Source organism: Pelobates fuscus, chromosome 3, assembly GCF_036172605.1.
Source record: "Pelobates fuscus isolate aPelFus1 chromosome 3, aPelFus1.pri, whole genome shotgun sequence".
Classification (NCBI taxonomy): Eukaryota; Metazoa; Chordata; class Amphibia; order Anura; family Pelobatidae; genus Pelobates; species Pelobates fuscus.
This window is the reverse complement of record NC_086319.1, coordinates 184,968,219-184,990,794: the sequence shown is the minus strand read 5'-3', so window position 1 is coordinate 184,990,794 and position 22,576 is coordinate 184,968,219. Positions and strand designations below refer to the sequence as shown.

General features: G+C 41.8%; 1 protein-coding gene across 3 annotated transcripts; it reads left to right on the top strand.

The window, feature by feature from the left end:
* The first annotated feature begins 359 nt into the window (after positions 1 to 359).
* On the top strand, positions 360 to 21,746 carry RAD51AP1 (RAD51 associated protein 1). Of its 3 annotated transcripts, none has more exons than XM_063447803.1 (9): positions 360 to 542; positions 9,106 to 9,155; positions 11,737 to 11,872; positions 15,606 to 15,712; positions 16,897 to 16,977; positions 17,812 to 17,967; positions 18,798 to 18,953; positions 19,067 to 19,213; positions 19,776 to 21,746. In XM_063447803.1, the coding sequence occupies exons 1-9, from the start codon at positions 535 to 537 to the stop codon at positions 19,910 to 19,912; spliced, it is 978 nt and encodes a 325-aa protein (XP_063303873.1). In that variant the 5' UTR covers positions 360 to 534; the 3' UTR covers positions 19,913 to 21,746. The 3 variants fall into 3 exon arrangements, with proteins under 3 accessions (XP_063303873.1, XP_063303872.1, XP_063303871.1); XM_063447802.1 differs by lacking the exon at positions 360 to 542 and adding an exon at positions 700 to 819 and having other exon boundaries at positions 19,779 to 21,746; XM_063447801.1 differs by lacking the exon at positions 360 to 542 and adding an exon at positions 700 to 819.
* The last annotated feature ends 830 nt before the right edge of the window (positions 21,747 to 22,576 follow it).

The following is a 22,576-nucleotide window of genomic DNA, read 5'->3' as shown; positions in this document are numbered from 1 at the left end:
CACTGACAATTCTCATTTTAGTGAATGACGCTCATGTCCTGTATATATCCTCTAACCTTGTAGAATCTTTGAAACAAGTGTCTGTAATAAAAATTATGTTCTATAAATGAAAATAAGGATTTATTGATAAAGTAACTGCAAATTCCCATAAAGATCAAACTGCACATTTTTTTTTATAAAGATACCAACATATATCTACCCAAAGTTACATGAGCAGCCCAACTCACCAGTCACTCTTCCACCCTAGATTTTAAAAAGTGTCCATGTGAAAAGCTGACACTCTAGCAATCTGTGGTTGTTTTACATTGTTTGGCTATTGCCATTAATCCCAGTAGTCAGTACACATGGTGATATATTACTAGGATTACAATGTATTCGTTCTAATGAAAGCAATCCTGCAGTGAAGTCAATAACACGATCACGTGACTACTTCCTAGATCACGTGATTCCCCAGCTCACTGGCCGGTGGTGTAGATCGATCACTGACATCCTTGGTCGCAGATTCGCCATTACTCCTCAGAGCATTATTCCAGTATGGATCGGTAAGTCTAAAAAAAAATAAAATAAAAAAAAAAATACCGGAGAGAGATAATATCGAAGGCGATCTGTGGAATTCTAGTTACTATTTCAAAATCCCTCGGGCGGGTTCATGTAATTTGTTTCAGCGCGAATGTGCGTCTGTGAGCGGGTGTCCGAGGCACGGGCTGTGCGCGGGGATTTTGAGTTTAGATCGGCGGCTGCTTTGCGGAGGAAACCCCGGTATTACCCAGAGTGCTCGGCCTCCCCCCGGGGATACCGCACTATGGACAGGCCTGTCAGGTGGGTTTATTACACCAGGGAAAGGGTTAATAAAAACAGCGTTTGGCCTCCCTGACATTACCTTTATTATTATATATAATGACATCACCATTATTATAATGAGATCGCCATTATTATTGTATATAATGACGTCGTTGTGACGTCACAGTTATTTATCTATAAGGAGATCATAGGGAGGGATTGCTGCTGCTGGGATAGATGTGGCCTGTACTCCTTGTAATACTGATCAAGAAATTAACATGGCTAGCTATAAAGTGTGAGGAGTTATAAATATAGTTTCAGAATTTGGGCAAAACTAACCAAATTGAAAACAGCTGACTTTCAGGCTGGCTATTGTGGCCTTAAGTTGAAATTCATGTTAAAGCAGCACTTTAACCCCTTAAGGACACATGACTTGTGTGACATGTCATGATTCCCTTTTATTCCAGAACTTTGGTCCTTAAAGGGACACTATATAGTCATCTGAACAACTATAGCTTAATGAAGCCGTTTTGGTGTATAGAACATGCCCCTGCAGCCTCACTGCTCAATCCTCTGCCATTTAGGAGTTAAATTACCACAACAAGAGGACATAGTCTTAAATTAGAGGGACAAAGGTTTAAAAATAATATCAGGAAGTATTACTTTACTGAGAGGGTAGTGGATGCATGGAATAGCCTTCCAGCTGAAGTGGTAGAGGTTAACACAGTAAAGGAGTTTAAGCATGCGTGGGATAGGCATAAGGCTATCCTAACTATAAGATAAGGCCAGGGACTAATGAAAGTATTTAGAAAACTGGGCAGACTAGATGGGCCGAATGGTTCTTATCTGCCGTCACATTCTATGTTAAATCCCTTTGTTTATGAACCCCAGTCACACCTCCCTGCATGTGACTTGCACAACCTTCCATAAACACTTCCTGTAAAGAGAGCCCTATTTAGGATTTCTTTATTGCAAGTTCTGTTTAATTAAGATTTTCTTATCCCCTGCTATGTTAATAGCTTGCTAGACCCTGCAAGAGCCTCCTGTATGTGACTAAAGTTCAATTTAGAGATTGAGATACAATTATTTAAGGTAAATTACATCTGTTTGAAAGTGAAACCATTTTTTTTTTCATGCAGGCTCTGTCAATCATAGCCAGGGGAGGTGTGGCTAGGGCTGCATAAACAGAAACAAAGTGATTTAACTCCTAAATGACAGTGAATTGAGCAGTCAGGGGAATGATCTATACACTAAAACTGCTTTATTTAGCTAAAGTAATTTAGGTGACTATAGTGTTCCTTTAAGGGGTTTAACGTTTTTGCAGAATTTGCAAAGATCCCTGACTGTGACATCACAGATGGTGGGGAAGGTCAAGGTGAGCTTTACTAACCTGAACCTAACTCTCGCGGGTGCAGCCATCTTCCTTTGGTCAGTGCTCTTCAGTGCCAGGAGCTGACGTCACTGCTGTACTCCCGCTCATGCTCGGGAGTACAGCATTGAGGTCTATGGATAAATTCATGTAGCAGTCAGTGATGGCTGGGATGTACTGACATTTGTAGATGTCAGTAGCTCCACCCAGTGTCTAGAAGTTCCAGGTGTAGGAAATATATAGAGACAAGTTGTGACGAAGTGCCCTTCGCCACTTGTGCCTGGAGAGGACTAATTGCCAGCCTCCTGCCATGTGACTATGGTCCCTGGGAGACTTTGCCAGTTAAAAAGACAATTTGGGCTTATTGGCTTTTAAAAGACCGTTTCTGCCCTTTGATTCCATGGGAGCATGTGTCTCTTCCCCTCCCCCTCTAATACCTACACCATTGTTCTCCAGCAGGGCGTTGTCCCAGGGACACTGCCAAACCAGCTGAAACTAGCTGTTTTGTCCCAAATAGGACTTTTACCTAACTTTTGAACTGCTGGAGGGAATTGTATGTTTATACCGTATTTATCGGCGTATAACACGCACCTCATTTTAAGAAGGAAATTTCCCCTCATCCCATAGTATTCTCCACCCCCTCATCCCATAGTATTCTCCACCCCCTCATCCCATAGTATTCTCCACCCCCTCATCCCATAGTGTTCCCCCCCCTCATCCCATAGTGTTCCCCCCCCTCATCCCATAGTGTCCCCCCCCCTCATCCCATAGTGTCCCCCCCCTCATCCCATAGTGTCCCCCCCCTCATCCCATAGTGTTCCCCCCCCTATCCCATAGTGTTCCCCCCCCTCATCCCATAGTGTTCCCCCCCTCATCCCATAGTGTTCCCCCCCTCATCCCATAGTGATCCCCCCCTCATCCCATAGTGTTCCCCCCCCTCATCCCATAGTGTTCCCCCCCCTCATCCCATAGTGTTCCCCCCCTCATCCCATAGTGTTCCCCCCCTCATCCCATAGTGTTCCCCCCCCTCATCCCATAGTGTTCCCCCCCTCATCCCATAGTGTTCCCCCCCCTCATCCCATAGTGTTCCCCCCCCTCATCCCATAGTGTTCCCCCCCCTCATCCCATAGTGTTCCCCCCCCTCATCCCATAGTGTTCCCCCCCCTCATCCCATAGTGTTCCCCCCCCTCATCCCATAGTGTCCCCCCCCTCATCCCATAGTGTTTCCCCCCCCCCCTCATCCCATAGTGTTCTCCCTCCCATAGTGTCCCCCCTCCCCTTGTCCCATAGTGCACTTTCCCTCCCCTTGTCCCATAATTACTTTCCTGTCTCGAAGCGTGGGCCGGCTTCACAGCGCGCACCGTGGTACAGGAACTTCAATTTCAGTTTCCGGCTGGACTGAAAGGAAGTGTGCACACTGAGTGCGCACTTCCTTTCAGTCCCGCCGGAAACCTGAACCTGAAATTGAAGTTCCTGTACCGCGGTGCGCGCTGAACACCGGCCCACGCTTTAAGACAGGTAAGTAAACCTTCACATTTGCTCCATAAGACGCACCGACATTTCCCCTCACTTTTGAGGGGCAAAAAAGTGCGTCTTATGGAGCGAAAAATACGGCATATCGGCGTATAACACGCACACATCATTTGCCCCCTATTTTCAGGGAGAAAAACTGTGTGTTATACGCCGATAAATACGGTAATTAAAGTGTGCGGAGTTCGAATATGTGATTTTTATGTTTGTGGCATGTATATTTTGGAATATATGGTGCATAAAGTGTATTTTTCCTGCCTGTGATAAATTACATTAACCCATTGTGTTCAGTAATTATATCACAGGCAGAGGGGATGGATTGTATGTTTGTGCTGAGTGTGTTTTACGGTTTGCCTGTAAAGGATTGGTTGTACTGTGTCCCACCCTGTGGGATGTCCCCTTGCATGGGGACTTGCATAAAAGCCAGTGTGTGGTCATTAAAATCAGATCATCTTGAACCTTTCTTGAAGCCTTGGCTCATGCTTGGAGGATGGGATAACTACACTCTGGGGATTGCTATAATCACATACTCCCCAGAGTCAGCTCTTGCAAGAGCTTGATTTGTTCCTGCTACGCTCTCTGAATTTAGGAGAGGGTCACCCACTGAGAGCTGGATCCTGGTCGTGGATCCAAGGTGGGACCGCGGCGCAGCTGTATCGCTTTAAGTGGGGTCTGCAGTGCTGATGGCGTCGATTGGAGTGCTTGGAGTCCTCAGCGAGCACTAGGAGCATCGATTGGCGGAGGTACTCAGTCGGAGTGCCAAGAGTTAAAGTGATTTACCGTATATACTCGAGTATAAGCCGAGTTTTTCAGCCCATTTTTTGGGCTGAAAAACCCCAACTCGGCTTATACTCGAGTCAAGGTCTGTATTATGGCAATTTGCATTGCCATAATACAGACCGGGGGAGAGGGGGGCTGGCAGAGCTGTACTTACCTGTTCTGCAGCTCCTGTCAGCTCTCTCCTCCTCCGCGCCGTCCGTTCAGCACCTCGGTCAGCTCCCAGTGTAAGTCTCGCGAGAGCCGCGGCTCTCGCGAGACTTACTGTGTGAGCTGATAGAAGGAGCTGCACGGACGGCGCAGAGGAGGAGAGAGCTGACAGGAGCTGCAGAACAGGTAAGTACAGCTCTGCCAGCCCCCCTCTCCCCCCCACTGAACTGCCACTGGACCACCAGGGAAGGAGAGCCCCCCTCCCTGCCATGTATCAAGCAGGGAGGGGGGGCGAAAAATAAATATAAATAAAATAAGAAATAATAATAAAAAAAAAAATAATAATAATAAAAAAAATAATAATTAAAAAAAAGGGGGTATAAGGACCACTGTGGGAGGGGGGGGGGTATAAGGACCACTATGGGAGGGAGGGGGTGGGTATAAGGACCACTATGGGAGGGAGGGGGTGGGATAAGGACCACTATGGGAGGGAGGGGGGGTATAAGGACCGCTATGGGAGGGAGGGGGGATAAGGACCACTATGGGAAGGAGGGGGGGGGATAAGGACCGCTGAGGGAGGGGGGGGGATAAGGACCGCTATGGGAGGGAGGGGGGGGATAAGGACCACTATGGGAGGGAGGGGGGGTATAAGGACCGCTATGGGAGGGAGGGGGGGATAAGGACCACTATGGGAGGGAAGGGGGGGATAAGGACCACTATGGGAGGGAAGGGGGGGATAAGGACCACTATGGGAGGGAGGGGGGGATAAGGACCACTATGGGAGGAAGGGAGGGGGGGGATAAGGACCACTATGGGAGGGAGGGGGATAAGGACCACTATGGGAGGGGGGGGGGGGGGATAAGGACCACTAGGGGAGGGAGGGGGGAAGTAAGGACCACTAGGGGAGGGGAGGGGGAAGTAAGGACCACTAGGGGAGGGGTGAGTCAGGACCACTGGGGGAGGGGGGTGAAGGAACACGGGGGTGGGAGGTAAGGACCACTGAGGGAGGAGGAGGGGAGGTCAGGACATATGGGGGGGCAAATATCCTTGCACCGGCCCTGCACACACTGCATTCATACACTGCATTCATACACACACTGCACTCATACACACACACTGCACTCACACACACTGCATTCACACACACACACACTGCACTCATACACACGCTGCACTCATACACACGCTGCACTCATACACACGCTGCACTCATACACACGCTGCACTCATACACACACTGCACTCATACACACACACGCTGCACTCATACGCACACACTGCATTCATTATACACACACTGTAAATAAATATTCAATTAATATATTTTTTTTAGGATCTAATTTTATTTAGAAATTTACCAGTAGCTGCTGCATTTCCCACCCTAGTCTTATACTCGAGTCAATAAGTTTTCCCAGTTTTTTGGGGAAAAATTAGGGGCCTCGGCTTATATTCGGGTCGGCTTATACTCGAGTATATACGGTAACTCCTAAATGGCAGAGAATTGAGCAGTAAAACTTCAAGTGCATGATTTATACACCAAAACGGCTTCATTAAGCTAAAGTTGTTTTGGGGACTATAGTGTACCTTTAATCATAGTTGTAAACGAACTGTGATCAGAAAAGTGAGGCAACACTCTAGAACTCCAGGTCTGATTGTAACAAGCAATCAGTGAGACCAAGGCAAGAGGCAAAATGTTCGGCCTTAATAAACCCTTTAAGTATTTCCTTTTTATTTATTGGGAACATATTTTGATTATTAAAAAAATTAAGTAATTGTACAAATAAAAACTCTTGGACATAAGTGTATTGTTTTTTTTCTTCCATGCTCTCATAATTGCCATCACTTCACTACCAATTTTCTGTAATCTCCCTATACTACTCCTATGAGTTGTATATCTTGAGATGCTTTGATAATGAAAGAAAATTGATTTGACCATAACACCTATCCTGGAATTGTTTTGTAATGAATTGCTCTGCTTTTGCAACATAATTTGTGTACACGGCATATTTAATATAATATATAAATTGTATATAAATCGAATATATTTAAGAGTAAGAAAATAACCATTTGGCAGTGTTTTACTAGTAAGGCAGATTAAAAGTAACTGTAGTGCAATTCACATATTTAGAACTTTTTAAAATAATTTTTTCTTGTGGCATGTAATGCAAGCTTACTGCAAGGAAAATGAATTTTCTGGTTAAAGGAGAGCATAAGCACCATACAAATTTAGCATTACTGCTCCTTAGCAGCAGCTATTTGTAAAATAAAAAAACAAAAACTGTAAAACTATAAGACAGCCCACCAAAGCTGTTAATCATGCAACCTGGAACACTTATATGATTATTCATTAACATGACACTCATCAGAAATTTTAAGTTAGTTTCAATTAATCCAGTTTAGATATTTTGGCTGTAACCTTGCAATGTACAAACTGTTAACTAAGATATATAGCTATAGATATATAGATATAGATAATATCTGTGTGTAGATTGGATTTGCCGTAATAGTACAGTAGACAAGATGCCAAAATACCAGAGTATTGCAGTATGCAATGATACCTTTTTATTGGATTAACATAATATTTCAAAGACAAGCTTTCAAGAGTTTTCCTCTCTTCCTCAGGTCTGAAGCAATGCTGATCAATCTGATAACACTTAAAATAACTGATGTTAAAACTCCCTCCTCTTCTCTAACATCAGTTGTTTTAAGTGTTAAACGCGATCAGATTGATCAGCATTGCTTGAGAGAGAGAGTGTGTGTGTGTGTGTGTGTGTGTGTGTGTGTGTGTGTTTTCGTTCTGATACAGAACTGAAACATTGATCCACTGTGGCAGTTGCTGAATGAAAGCTAAGTTTTTTTCAATATATTACAAAGTCTTTATATAACTTTATATAAGACTATTTTCTTTATTTATATATATATATATATATATATATATATATACATGGCCATGTCCTGATGAAAGCTCTGTAATGGAGCTGAAACGTTGATGTCATTTTGAATAAAGAAGAATAACTTGAAAATCCTTGGAGTGCCGGTATTCCCTCTGTAAATATTGCGAAGCTACCAGAGCACCAGGTACCATTATTTCTTGGCTGAAGTGCAAGGGCTTTTCACTTTTTTATTTATATATATATATATATATATATATATATATATATATATATATATATATATATATATCTCTGTCTCTCTCAAAAAACAAAAAAGGTATAGTGGGGGAAAACTGTGATTGAAAACCCATTCCACCTGAAATCTGTGGATAGTTAATACAATGTTAAACAAAAATATGCACATCAGTCAAGCGATAAGACTTGCTTTTCCCACAGAAATCACACATTTGCAGTGATGTTACTACCGCAAAGGATTCTGTGTGGGCATATGCAAATTAGTTAAACAAAGAATCACATTTTTGCTTAATTCTATTTTAAATATGGAAACCAGCAGTCTTTCTACTAACAACTACCTATCATGAGCCGTTTAACTAGTGAGTCAGAGTCTCTATTCTAGCTATACTTCTCAGGATGTTGGAGGAAGGTTTCATCCTATAGCAGTGGGAATATTAGGCATTTCTTTTAAGGGGTGCCCTCGAAGGCACAGATTGTTAGGGCACCTTAGGGTTTTTCCCTTCCCCTGCAGAGATCCAAGGTATTTCTTCAGCTTCATACAGCATTATGGGTGACTATTGACCCTAGCTCATTTAACTGAGACTTCATTCTTGTTTTATTAATTAGTAGGCATTATCTTCAGCTACAAGCTATCACACACAGTTTAGACAATAATCCTCACCATGCATTTTGTTTCAACTTGCCGCTAATCCCAGACAAGTGTTGGAAACACCCTGCTGTGACTCCCAGATACAAGTGGGCTCTATTTATCCGACATTTTGTCTTTAACTTGGCATCCATGCACAGTTTAGATAATAATCCCTACTACAAATTTTTGTATCAAATTGCGACATATCCCAGACCAGTGTTGGTAAATACCTGGCTGGGACTCCCAGATACTACTAGACACTCTGTACCCGACTTATTGTCTTAAAACTACAGCTACCACGCACAGTTTAGACAATATTCCCCTCACGTATGTGGGGTACTTTATGCAAGTCTCAGATCAAGTGTTGATTTTATTCTATTTGATTTATTTATTTTTTGTTTTACACACTAGTGTTTTTGGGTGTTGACCCTCACCAGTTTTTACATATTAGAAAATTATCATTAAAAGTTAAGTTTTAATATTTACGCATTAAGGTTGCACGATAAGTTCTCTGCTGTACCCTTACTGTTTCCCACAACTAGTAGAGTATTCCACTCCATAGGATACTGTACCAATATCCTTTCTCTCCTGTTCCCCTCACACTTTTGTGCATAGTATAATGTTTCTTGTTATGGAATTTGACACTTGAGATTATATGGAAAGCTAGGCTCTAAATAATTAAGGGATTCATATGAAAAATATCAAAATGTGTAAAAATGTATCTGTCTTCTTTTTTCCTTCAGGGTAAAAAAAACTGTTGATTATTCCCTGTTTGGAGATGTGGATAATGATGGTGAGTAAAAACTATTCTTCTGCCTTTAAATCTTTATTATTTCTTTTAAATAAAAGGTGGAGAGGCGATGTAGGAAACAATCATAGTATACTCTGGCTGATATGTAAAGAGAGGAATATGATTGTGCTCTTCTGGCCACTGCAGTAATCAGTAAGGTTTTGCCTTGGTAGGCAGAGAGTGGCAGCTGACATTTTGTCATTTGCTGCCCATTGCGAGTAATAACATTTTTTTGCTGCCTGCTTAAAGGGATACATTCATAAGGTGGTTAACCTTAGTATGAAATCTGCTGCAAAATAAACTGAGTTATTTTAGATGAAGGATAAGCTGAGCAGACGAGCCATTAGATTATTTCTGCCACTGTATGCTATATTAAACATTGCCTGATTAATGTCTGTATTCTATGATCGCTTCTTGTGAAAAATGTGCCTATTATACTCCATATTGTAGTGGTATGAAGCAATATGAATTTGCCTGTTACATGTTTACCTTATCATTACAATGCATGGCATTAAGGGGTCTTTCCTTTCTAATATGCATGTAACCCATGTATGAATCCTATACACTGTGTGCAGAATTATTAGGCAAATGAGTATTTTGACCACATCATCCTCTTTATGCATGTTGTCTTACTCCAAGCTGTATAGGCTCGAAAGCCTACTACCAATTAAGCATATTAGGTGATGTGCATCTCTGTAATGAGAAGGGGTGTGGTCTAATGACATCAACACCCTATATCAGGTGTGCATAATTATTAGGCAACTTCCTTTCCTTTGGCAAAATGGGTCAAAAGAAGGACTTGACAGGCTCAGAAAAGTCAAAAATAGTGAGATATCTTGCAGAGGGATGCAGCACTCTTAAAATTGCAAAGCTTCTGAAGCGTGATCATTGAACAATCAAGCGTTTCATTCAAAATAGTCAACAGGGTCGCAAGAAGCGTGTGGAGAAACCAAGGCGCAAAATAACTGCCCATGAACTGAGAAAAGTCAAGCGTGCAGCTGCCAAGATGCCACTTGCCACCAGTTTGGCCATTTTTCAGAGCTGCAACATCACTGGAGTGCCCGAAAGCACAAGGTGTGCAATACTCAGAGATATGGCCAAGGTAAGAAAGGCTGAAAGACGACCACCACTGAACAAGACACACAAGCTGAAACGTCAAGACTGGGCCAAGAAATATCTCAAGACTGATTTTTCTAAGGTTTTATGGACTGATGAAATGAGAGTGAGTCTTGATGGGCCAGATGGATGGATTGGTAAAGGGCAGAGAGCTCCAGTCCGACTCAGACGCCAGCAAGGTGGAGGTGGAGTACTGGTTTGGGCTGGTATCATCAAAGATGAGCTTGTGGGGCCTTTTCGGGTTGAGGATGGAGTCAAGCTCAACTCCCAGTTTCTGGAAGACACCTTCTTCAAGCAGTGGTACAGGAAGAAGTCTGCATCCTTCAAGAAAAACATGATTTTCATGCAGGACAATGCTCCATCACACGCGTCCAAGTACTCCACAGCGTGGCTGGCAAGAAAGGGTATAAAAGAAGAAAATCTAATGACATGGCCTCCTTGTTCACCTGATCTGAACCCCATTGAGAACCTGTGGTCCATCATCAAATGTGAGATTTACAAGGAGGGAAAACAGTACACCTCTCTCAACAGTGTCTGGGAGGTTGTGGTTGCTGCTGCACGCAATGTTGATGGTGAACAGATCAAAACACTGACAGAATCCATGGATGGCAGGCTTTTGAGTGTCCTTGCAAAGAAAGGTGGCTTTATTGGTCACTGATTTGTTTTTGTTATGTTTGTGAATGTCAGAAATGTATATTTGTGAATGTTGAGATGTTATATTGGTTTCACTGGTAAAAATAAATAATTGAAATGGGTATATATTTGTTTTTTGTTAAGTTGCCTAATAATTATGCACAGTAAAAGTCACCTGCACACACAGATATCCCCCTAAAATAGCTATAACTAAAAACAAACTAAAAACTACTTCCAGAAATATTCAGCTTTGATATTAATGAGTTTTTTGGGTTCATTGAGAACATGGTTGTTGTTCAATAATAAAATTAATCCTCAAAAATACAACTTGCCTAATAATTCTGCACTCCCTGTATAGTAAAAAAAACAACAGCTTCAATTCACCTTAGTTAGGTTAGCAAATATGACAAAAAAATTACTCTATAATTGCATAAGATTGTTGGTGGGCATTGCATTGGGGTTGTTCACTAAATTGTAAATCCTGAAAAATTGCCGGGAATTTTAGATTTGGGCTTAAATGATGTTTTATAAACCATTTATGGGGAAAAACCATAAAGGACCTGTACCTTAGCTTCAGGAAATGGCAAAGTGTAGTCTCTTTTGGCTTAAAGTGCACATTTCCATAATCTCCTGTTAAATGTGAATAAAGAATCTGGATTTATGAAAGATATGGAATGTTTTCTGGTGTAACTGTGGCGATTTCCATATATATCCTCTTTAACCATCTTGTGGTTTGTTGTTTTTAGACGCACTCACAATAGTCTATTTCTCTATCATGAAATGTGTACAAAATAGCAGCTACTTACCTACTATGTCATCTTTTCATATTTTCTAGACGAAGATTTTGCCTGCTCCTCTGCACCACCAAATAAAAAATCACGGGTGGAAGTAAGGAAGGACAAGAAGGAGAAGTCTGCAAAAAAGCCTCGAAAAGAAGGCACGACGTCACAGCCAAACTCACAAGGAAAAAGGTGAATCATTTTTTAAATCTTTATTATTTATTATTTGAAGGATGTAGAATGCTGTTCTCCTATGAACATTACCTTGCTATTCCTTCCTAATATTGATTCCACATTTGCTCACCAACAGCTGATTCCCCCACCTCATACGCCACTGTATTCTCTCAGCTCTACATTCTTTCATATTTACACTTTACAGGGATTTGCCCAATTATGTAACCTTGAAGGAAAAACTGACGTAATTATTTATTGAAAATAAAAGATCACATGTATTATAGCCATACCGTATGTAAGCAAATACTTATTGTGGCAAACTCATCCCTTTAAGGGAGTTTGCCAGGAGTTTTTGGAGGGGCCTGCTTGCCCGCCTCCTGCCCTGTGACTATGGCCCCTGGGGGCATTGCCCTTTAAAGACATCATTTGGGCATAATGGATTTTTTTTATTGTGCTGCTACTGGCCCTTTAAGCACAGTGTATGGACTTCTATTGGACTGTGTATGGCCCTTTAAGAACTGTATGTGGGAATATACTGTGTTCCTGGCTTTCTCCCACTTGGTTCAGTAAATGGGGCTTACCAAGTATTACACAGGCGGACCACCCAGAAGTGGAAGCGTGCAGGCAATTTGCTTACCAGGCTGGGAGCCTGCTGTAGGTAAATTGCCGACCGCAGGGGGGCCGCCGTTCGTGCAACGTGGTGGCGGCCATCTTTTTTCAACCGAACGCGGTCAGCGGTGTGTGTAGCCAAATTCATGGAGCTGAACTCGGCTACACAGTTCCACGAACACTGCTGACCCTTACCTTCTCCTACACTGATTTTTCAGCTGCAGAGACTAAGTCCCATTCGGCGATTCGAACGCATGTTCGAATGGGACTTAGTCATTTTTTCAGTGTGACATTGACCGACCGCACAGCCCAAATGTATGGAACTGTTTTGGGCATGAAAATGTGCTTGCGGTCAGCCATAAAGGACTTCCAGCTAACTTTGTAACCCCTGGAAGGAATCACCTGAATTTTGGGTATGTGTATAATTAAAGTGTGCTGAGTATTGATATGTCGTTTTCATAAATGTATATTTTTAGAGTTACAGTAACTGTGTAAAAACGGTATTTCTCTGCCTGTGATAATTACATTAACCCATTGTTTTCAGTAATTATATCACAGGCAGAGGGGAGGATTTTGTGTGTAATTGCTGGGAGTGTCTGAGTATATTGTACTTATTGATTGGTTGTTCTGCAAAACCCTGTGGGTGGTACTATGTTTGTAGAATGTGCATAAAAGCAAAGTGTTGGATTAAAGCTTCAGTCATACTTCACCCTCAATTTGGAGTGCCGTCTCTTATTGGGGGAATCTGCTACAAGGGATTGCTATGCTAGTCATACTCTCTTGCTAAATCACTACTAAGCTCTTGTAAGAGCTTGTTCCTGTCTTGCTCTCTGAAGGAGTCTACGGTGGTTATGGTGTCGACTGGAGTGCTTGGAGCCCTCAGGAAGCGCTAGGAGCATCCTTCATCGGAGGCACCCAGTCGGTAGTATTTTTTTTTTTAAAGTGCCTAGTTTAAACAGACGTGCTTGCATTAACAATTCAGATGATTATAGATCACAGTGAAAGATAGTAATGATTACATGAAAAGTCAAGAATATTGCACTTGGGACTGGGGGGGAGAACACTATAGGACAGGGGAGGGAGGAAAGAAACCTATGGGACGGGAGGGGAAAGAACCCTATGGGACAGGGAAGAGAGGGAAAGAACACTATGGGACAGGGGAGGGGGGGGGGGGAAGAACACTATGGGACAGGGGAGGGGTGGGAAAGAACACTATGGACAGGGAAGGGGGGTAAAGAACACTATGGGACAGGGAAGGGGGGTAAAGAACACTATGGGACAGGGAAGGGGGGTAAAGAACACTATGGGACAGGGAAGGGGGGGTAAAGAACACTATGGGACAGGGAAGGGGGGGTAAAGAACACTATGGGACAGGGAAGGGGGGGTAAAGAACACTATGGGACAGGGACGGGGGGGAAAGAACACTATGGGACAGGGACGGGGGGGGGGAAAGAACACTATGGGACAGGGACGGGGGGGAAAGAACACTATGGGACAGGGACGGGGGGAAAGAACACTATGGGACAGGGACCGGGGGGAAAGAACACTATGGGACAGGGACGGGGGGGAAAGAACACTATGGGACAGGGACGGGGGGGAAAGAACACTATGGGACAGGGACGGGGGGGAAAGAACACTATGGGACAGGGACGGGGGGGAAAGAACACTATGGGACAGGGACGGGGGGGAAAGAACACTATGGGACAGGGACGGGGGGGAAAGAACACTATGGGACAGGGACGGGGGGGAAAGAACACTATGGGACAGGGACGGGGGGGAAAGAACACTATGGGACAGGGACGGGGGGGAAAGAACACTATGGGACAGGGAAGGGGGGGAAAGAACACTATGGGACAGGGACGGGGGGAAAGAACACTATGGGACAGGGAAGGGGGGGAAAGAACACTATGGGACAGGGAAGGGGGGGAAAGAACACTATGGGACAGGGAAGGGGGGGAAAGAACACTATGGGACAGGGAAGGGGGGGAAAGAACACTATGGGACAGGGGAGGGGGGAAAGAAAAAAATACTAAAAAAGAGGGAGGGTAGAGGAACATTAAGGGGGGAGGTGGGGGAACCACCAAACGAGAAGGGAAGTTTTTCAAATTAGTTTAATTAAATTCATTAAAAAGTCTAATATTAAAGGACCACTCTAGGCACCCAGACCACTTCAGCTTAATGAAGTGGTCTGGGTGCCAGGTCCAGCTAGCTTTTACCCTTTTTTTTTATAAACATAGCAGTTTCAGAGAAACTGCTATGTTTATACTGAGGGTTAAGCCAGCCTCCAGAGCCTCTAGTGGCTGTCTCATTGACAGCCGCTAGAGGCGCTTGCGTGCTTCTCACTGTGAAAATCACAGTGAGAGCACGCAAGCGTCCATAGGAAAGCATTATGAATGCTTTCCTATGCGACCGGCTGAATGCGAGCGCGGCTCCTGCCGCACATGCGCATTCAGCCGATGACGTCGCGAGGAAGAAGAGGAGGAGGAGGAAAGCTCCCCACCCGGCGCTGGAGAAAGAGGTAAGTTTAACCCCTTCCTCCCCCCAGAGCCCGGCGGGAGTGGGTCCCTGAGGGTGGGGACACCCTCAGGGCACTCTAGTGCCAGGAAAACGAGTATGTTTTCCTGGCACTAGAGTGGTCCTTTAATAAAATTAGAGGAATCATTTTAAAATCATTGGGGGGGGGGGGGGGGGGGAGGAGTCATTTCTGTTTTCGGCCAAGGGCATCCTGAATTTTCGGTTTCGATTTTGGCCCAGAATTTTAATTCGGTGCATCCCTACTTTGGATGGAAGCACAGCTTATCTGACCAAAAGTTGTGTAGGTAATCAAAAGTGTTGCATCTCCTCTTTTGGAAACTGGTTTATGACGTGAACTTTTCCTATGAAGAGTGCTTTCATGCATACACCATGAAGAAAGGTCCGATATGCAGGGAGACAAACAAAGGGTAAGGACAAACAAGCATGTAGATATATACTTATAGGGCACCTGTCATCTGTTTTCTCTTCACTATTCTGTTACTTAAGTAATATAGTTTTGCTGATAACTTATGTTGGTGATTGATGGATAATGTATGCACACATTCTTCACTAATCTTTCAATGGCCTTAAAATTGTGATTAAGTTGCTCTATCTTTTTTTGCATTAGACTGCCTTTAGATGATAAGCTTTACCATAGAGATTTAGAAGTTGCATTGGCACTTTCTGTACAAGAAAAATCCTTGGTGGGAACTTCTGATGATCAATTCAGCAAAGGTAATATGCACATGTTACTTTATACATTTAGGTGTGCCTTTAATAATCAGTGACATTTTTGAAGCACTCTTCAAATAACTGGTGTTTTTCTGCTCAACACTGAATTATAGTGGATTGAATGGTGAATTGCTAATTTTTTGCCACAATACCATACCCTGAAGTTTACAAGTTTACAAGTTGGTTTTCAGTATAGTGCAATTCAGCGTTTGTTTGTACAAGTTTTTAATAAGTACTTGCTTATTTGTGCTACTTAAGCAAATGTTTCTAAAGTAGTCCAGAGGGGTCTCTACGTCCGTGTTGAATCATTCTAAACAGTTTAACAATTGAAGGTAATGATTTACTATGATTATCACTCAAAATAGGAACTGGCATATTTCTGCTAATCTATAGCCCCCATTTTTCTGTTGAAAAATTAAAGTCCGAAATGTACTGTTTTGAAAAAAAATATTGACACTATCTTGTGGTAAAACACCCACTCCCACATATAGCATAGTTGAAGGACTGTTTCCATATCGTGTTGTGTTCTTTTAGCTTGCTTCACCCTTTGATGGCTCATCATCATCTTGCTCACTTGCTTTATGGTTGAACGTTTCTCATGAGGATTACTGTATTACTGCATTTTATTTATTTATTTTCTCTTGTAAAATAATAATTTACTGCTTGAAGACACAGTATTTTCTATATTATTCTATTTTGTGTGATGGGTAGTGAACAGTCATTTTTTGTGAATTTGTACTGTTTTTGAACAGTTTACCACTGAATGAGAGTCCCTGCAATCCGGCCCATCTTCTCATCTCAGGTTGATGTTTCTGCATTAGGAAGAACAGTGATGGGTGGCAGTGATAAGCTTAGAGCGTCACCTGAGCAATCTCAGCTATCACTGCTGCCCATCAAATGGAATGAGTTGGCATGGCTAAGACAGAGCTATTTTGCCATACCACCAGTGGAGGGTCAGATCCACTGGATCCGTATTAAGTGAGTAAGTCTAAGAGTGGTTTAACACTGAACTGGTGGATGGCACCAAGGGACTCCAGACACCATAGCCACTTAAATAAAGTTATTATAGTGCTTAGGTTAATTTAAGCATTTTCATGTTTTAGAAATTTAGCTGCTATAGCTTTTTAGTGTGTGTGTTTATGAATCTTTTTTTAAATTAATATGTACTATTTGTTCATATCTTTCAGGGTCTCCAACACTTCCTGATGGCAGTACCAGGAGTGCTGATGTGTCTTTTTCAAACTGCAGTGTAGACAGCAGTACTTTAGGTAATGTTTATTTTAGATCAGTGTAAGGACCCTGATTTAAGTATTACTCAAATTCTGCTTCCATTCTTTCAGCCTTATCCTTCCTACATGCTGGAACCATTTCATTTACCATTTAATTTACACAGTCAGAAAATGAACTCATTACATAAACTTCAACCTTTGCTCTAAAGCAATATTGCTTATTGAGTATGTCTTATTATAGGTAGAGACAGTTGATTATATAAGCAGGCATTTTGAGCTTTTTAAAACAATATAAAATTTTTAGTGTGTAATCTGCTATAACTTTAATTTGCATTAAACACCTGCATTTGTAAAGAGCATTTTTCATAATTTCCATAATTTTTTTTTTTTTGTGTCAGCCTTAAATGGGTATTAACTCTCTATTGTTCTATTTTTCTTGGCACACAATGGTACGTGGAAGGTGACCCATTGTTCATGTCACAAGCATAATATATTAACCAAGTGACATGTTGGTATCAGGAATTGCTAACTTAGTACAGAGACTTAAAACCTTTTTAACTGCCTCTCTTTGCAAATGTGCACCTAGATTCTAGTTCTAGTAAACACCGGTTACAAAGTTCAAGCCATACACTTAAGTGTTCAGGTACTCACTGCCATAAAGCTGGGATCAATAACCTTTTTGTTGGGGTACACTCTCTCTCTGGCTACTTGAAGGATGGGTTCTTTATATGAACCTTACAGATACAGTGACTGAACATACATATTTTACCATAGGAAATACTTATGTAAGTAAACACTAATGTTGACATGTGCCAAGGTTGGCCACTAGTGATCAATACAGTAAATTCACATACTGATGTTTTCCCCCCACAGGTCTAGATGCGATCACATGTAGTAATGAAGATCAGGCTGATGGTAGAAACCGCAGGCAGGCTGCATCCAAGGCCATTGCTGAACAGAGGAAGCTCCTGGCAGATGATAGTGATAATGAGGATGCCGGGGATGAGTTTAAGCCTGACTTAGCCACTTGTAAGTTTGATTTGATTTTTAGCACTGTTCACTGCATCACTTCTTTCTTATATGACAGATCAAAGGCAACTAAAGGGATGATCTAAGGACCATAATCACTATGGCTAATATTTTCGAACAGTTTGACAAAAACAGGGAACAAAGAGCCCATCCCCTTATACCTCTGATATCTTAATGAGGAATTATCATTTCCATATTATCCTTAGAACATTTTACACAGCGGATGCATGCATTGCTATGTAATGTTAGGCTGTGGACACTGGACTATAGCATGTTTTGCTTAGTTGACGCAGCAATGCCAATTCACTTTACAGAGTCTGTAGCACGCATGAATACAACGATATGCATATTTTACATTATTAAATATAATTTGACTTCTGTGAGATAATTGTGTAACTACCATAACTCATGTTATATGGCATTCTGAGAGATTGCTGGTGACCTGCTCAAGTCTGTCTGGTACTTTTTCCTCCCTGTTTTGAGACAACTATTTCTTGTATCTGCTCTTTTGAGTTTTACATTGTTAATCCTGACCATGCTAAGGATCGATAGTTCATCTTCTTGCTCAATTTTTTTTTACCTTCCACACATATTCAGTAAGTCTGGCAGTTAGTTATTGTTATTAGTGTTTTTTTCTATAACATACTTTCACCAATGGTACATATTGGAATTTGTATTCTTAATTCTTCAGGATTGGGGCAAACCTAATTTTATTAAAACATTTCTGACCTTTCATCAGCCCTCAAGGGGTTAAGATGTGTGCACATCTGTATTTTCTGGTGCTCTGATTTACTAATCACTTTTATATTGTCTGTTATTCTGCTTTTCAGATAGTAGTTCAGAGAGTGACTCAAACCTCAGCGAGGAGGATGAAGAGTTTGACATTAAGATGTCTAGTAAATTAAAAGCAAACAAAGAGACTAAACAAAAGTGTGCAAAGAAAAGTCCAAAGGAGAGGAAGCTTGTCCCCAAGCCAAGAGCTGCTGGTAAGAAGAATGTTTTGGTGTCAAATATAAATATCCACTTTTTTTTTTTTTTTTTTTTTAAATAATATATAAGTAGCAGTAACATGGCTTCAATATATATTTCCACTTTATAGTTAGTTCTACTTCACCTCCTGTGTCCGTTAAAATAAAGTCACTGCCAGCGCAGAGAACTGCGCTCTCCTCACCTACTCCTGTGAAACAGACACAACATCACAGCTCTCCTCCGGTCGGGGTTAAGAAACAAAAATGGACACCTCCAGGTAAAACTACTACTTGTCTTCAAAATGCTGAGATCTTCCATGTTTGTACTGCCTGTATGCATAGTACAATTCCCATGATACTCATTCAGCTTTTTACCTCTGGCTTCTCACTTGGAATCAGTTAGGGGTAATGATGATGATTATAATCTGCAATAATCATAGAGAATGGGTATTGGTTGCATATGTTTCTGTTTTGTGTGCAAAAGAATACTTTGCTTTTCAGAAATGACATACTGTTTACTTACAAAGTGCTTCACAGGTATCAAGATCTCTTAAAAGATCATTGATAATGTGATTTTACTTGATAATATTGACTAAAAATCAGCTTTTTTACAGAATGCTGTATGCAGTGGCTGTGAGTGTGGTAGCTGGTTATGTGGATTTTACAAAACTACTAATAATAAAATGCTACAGTCTATTAAGATTCACGGTTTGCCTCTGATTAGAGTTATGTGTTTATATTATTTTTGCAGCTGCTTATACTTCTTCAGCCCTCTTCTAGTCATTGACTGCATTATTCTACATTATATGAATTCTTTTTTTTCTTTTCTTTTTTATTTAGCAGCTTCAGTTCAGGGAAACGGTGTTAAAAACTCACTGGAAGGAGTAAGTGTCCGATCACCTAACCAAGGACTGCGACTTGGCCTGTCAAGATTTGCAAGAGTCAAACCGTTACATCCAACAATTGTCAATAATTGAGTTTGGATGTTTCTGATTGCGGCATACATGATTTAAGAAAAAGGAAAAGTATATTTTGTGTTTTTTAATCACTTCACAAACAATTTGGATTTGAGCATCGCTGGTATCAAACCTTTCTTGAGACACAAGTGTCCTTTTTTTATATATCCATGAACCCCCCCCCCCCAAAAAAAAAAACCACAGTAGAAAAGACTAGACAAAAGGCCTGATAAACATTTGTCAAGATTTCTATGAAATAAACACCAATTGACGTTTTAATGTCTGAATTAGTATGGCAAGGACACCAAACTTTGTTTGCGGAGAAATTCCTCAAGTGAAATATTTGCATTGGCTTTTTCAGCGAAAGGATTTCATTTTGATACTGTCTACCTTTTTAAAATGTGTTTTAATGGATATCCTCTATTATTCTGAATGTGTTCTGTTGTAGACTGATATGCATAGCCAGATACTGACAACAATAAATAACATGACCAACTATGCAATGTGAATTAAGAGGTTACCCCCGTTCTTATTCCTGAGTATAGGATTTTTAGCCTATAATATTCCTGCTATATTTGCTGAATTCTTTGTTATATTTTAAGCATTCCCTTTTCATCATAATCTGTTCCATAATCTTGTTGCTATACAGTAGCAAGAAACTTTTTTTTTTTTTTTTACACAAATTTTGAAGTTGTTTGTCACATCGTTAAACTATTTATTATGTGTGCTTATTAAAGTTAATGATTTATGTAAAGGAGCACCATGCATATTTGTGTACGAAAAGTGCAAATTCTCAAATAATAATACACATTTAATTTATTCTAATTCAGCTTGTTAAAATGTGTTATGTGTCTGGAGTCTATCATACTTGTGACAGTTTTTTAAAAGTACCAGTTTTAATAGAAGTCCGCACTATTGGTAAAAGCATTTCAATTGCTGTCAATCAGACTGCCAGGGAGGCTTTTTTCTGCTCCCATTAGCTTCACAGAGCTAACAGAACGGTAGGTGCGCTAGGCTAGCGCACTCCTGCCTTTCCACCTTTACGATGAGCTGTATTACAGCTAATTGGGTAGCATAGGGAAGTTGCGACTCTAGGCCAGAGACTTCTCAATGTGAAAACTTTGATTAGTGTGTTCCTCTGCATAAACTAAAAATATGTGTCTGTGAAAAGCAGACAGGACTTGCTTATGCATGTCTGCAGCTTTTGCAAGCCGTTTTATCATATACAGAAAAATACATGTATCTACTAAATTGTTAAAAATACTCAATGGAGATTTCTTCCTTTTAAGCATACAGTCACATAGACCCACTCCCTCTTCAGATATTATCCAATGCTTATCAGATAGAAATATTCCTACAAGTAAAAAAAGAGTTGTGTCTCTGGATAGAATCAACTACAATGGGTGCTGCCTACGAAGGCATTCCAACAACACCTGACCGGCATCAAACACATTCCTCCATTAAGGTAACATAGACTGTACTATTAAATCTTTATTCATTCAATCTGTCAGGTAGGTTAGATAGTTGGGAACCTGAATAGTTTTTCTGAAGCTGTGTTGATTTAGCCAGTGTTGTTGTTTTTTTCTGTTGGTATTGCATCCTCTTTCAATAATACTTGGGACAGAAGGATTTTCAACCCTCAGTATATCACCTCATGATACAAGTATGTGTCCCATACAGGAATGTACATAGTTTTGTATAGCACTTAAAGTTTATTGCATGAACCAACTTATCATTTCTATCAAAAAAAGGAAATCAATTGGAAAGTGTTCAGATGAGAATTCGAGAAACATAAATCCATTTTCCATTCCAACTGCTCTTTATTTAAATGTTAGCACCTTCTCCTAATTATCTACAATTACCGTATTTTTCGCTCCATAAGACGCACCTTTTTTCCCCTCAAAAGTGAGGGAAAATGTCTGTGCGTCTTATGGAGCGAATATGAAGCTTTACTTACCTGTCTTGCAGCGTTGGCCGGCAGCACAGGGCGCACCACGGTAGTGGAACTTGAATTTCATGTTCCGGTTTCCGGCGGGACTGAAAGGAAGTGCGCACTCAGCTTGTGCACACTTCCTTTCAGTCCCGCCGGAAACCGGAACATGAAATTCAAGTTCCACTACCGCGGTGCGCCCTGTGCTGCCGGCCAACGCTGCAAGACAGGTAAGTAATTATAGGACAAGGGGAGGGGGACAGTATGGGAGAGGAGAATATGGGGATGGGGGGAGATGAAGTCTATGGGGAGGGGGGGGGGATGAAGTCTATAGGGAGGGGGGGAGATGAAGTCTATGGGGAGGGGGGGAGATGAAGTCTATGGGGAGGGGGGGAGAAGAAGTCTATGGGGAGGGGGGGAGAAGAAGTCTATGGGGAGGGGGGGAGATGAAGTCTATGGGGAGGGGGGGAGATGAAGTCTATGGGGAGGGGGGGAGAAGAAGTCTATGGGGAGGGGGGAGAAGAAGTCTATGGGGAGGGGGGAGATGAAGTCTATGGGGAGGGGGGGGAGATGAAGTCTATGGGGAGGGGGGGGAGATGAAGTCTATGGGGAGGGGGGGAGATGAAGTCTATGGGGAGGGGGGGGATTAAGTCTATGGGGAGGGGGGGGAGATTAAGTCTATGGGGAGGGGGGAGATGAAGTCTATGGGGAGGGGGGGATTAAGTCTATGGGGGGGGAGATTAAGTCTATGGGGA

What these genes read in the sequence shown, in the direction of transcription:
- RAD51AP1 (XM_063447801.1), top strand. An exon ending in TGTAGACAGCAGTACTTTAG is followed by an intron (nt 16,978 to 17,811) that starts GTAATGTTTATT and finishes TTCCCCCCACAG; the next exon opens with GTCTAGATGCGATCACATGT. An exon ending in TAAGCCTGACTTAGCCACTT is followed by an intron (nt 17,968 to 18,797) that starts GTAAGTTTGATT and finishes TCTGCTTTTCAG; the next exon opens with ATAGTAGTTCAGAGAGTGAC.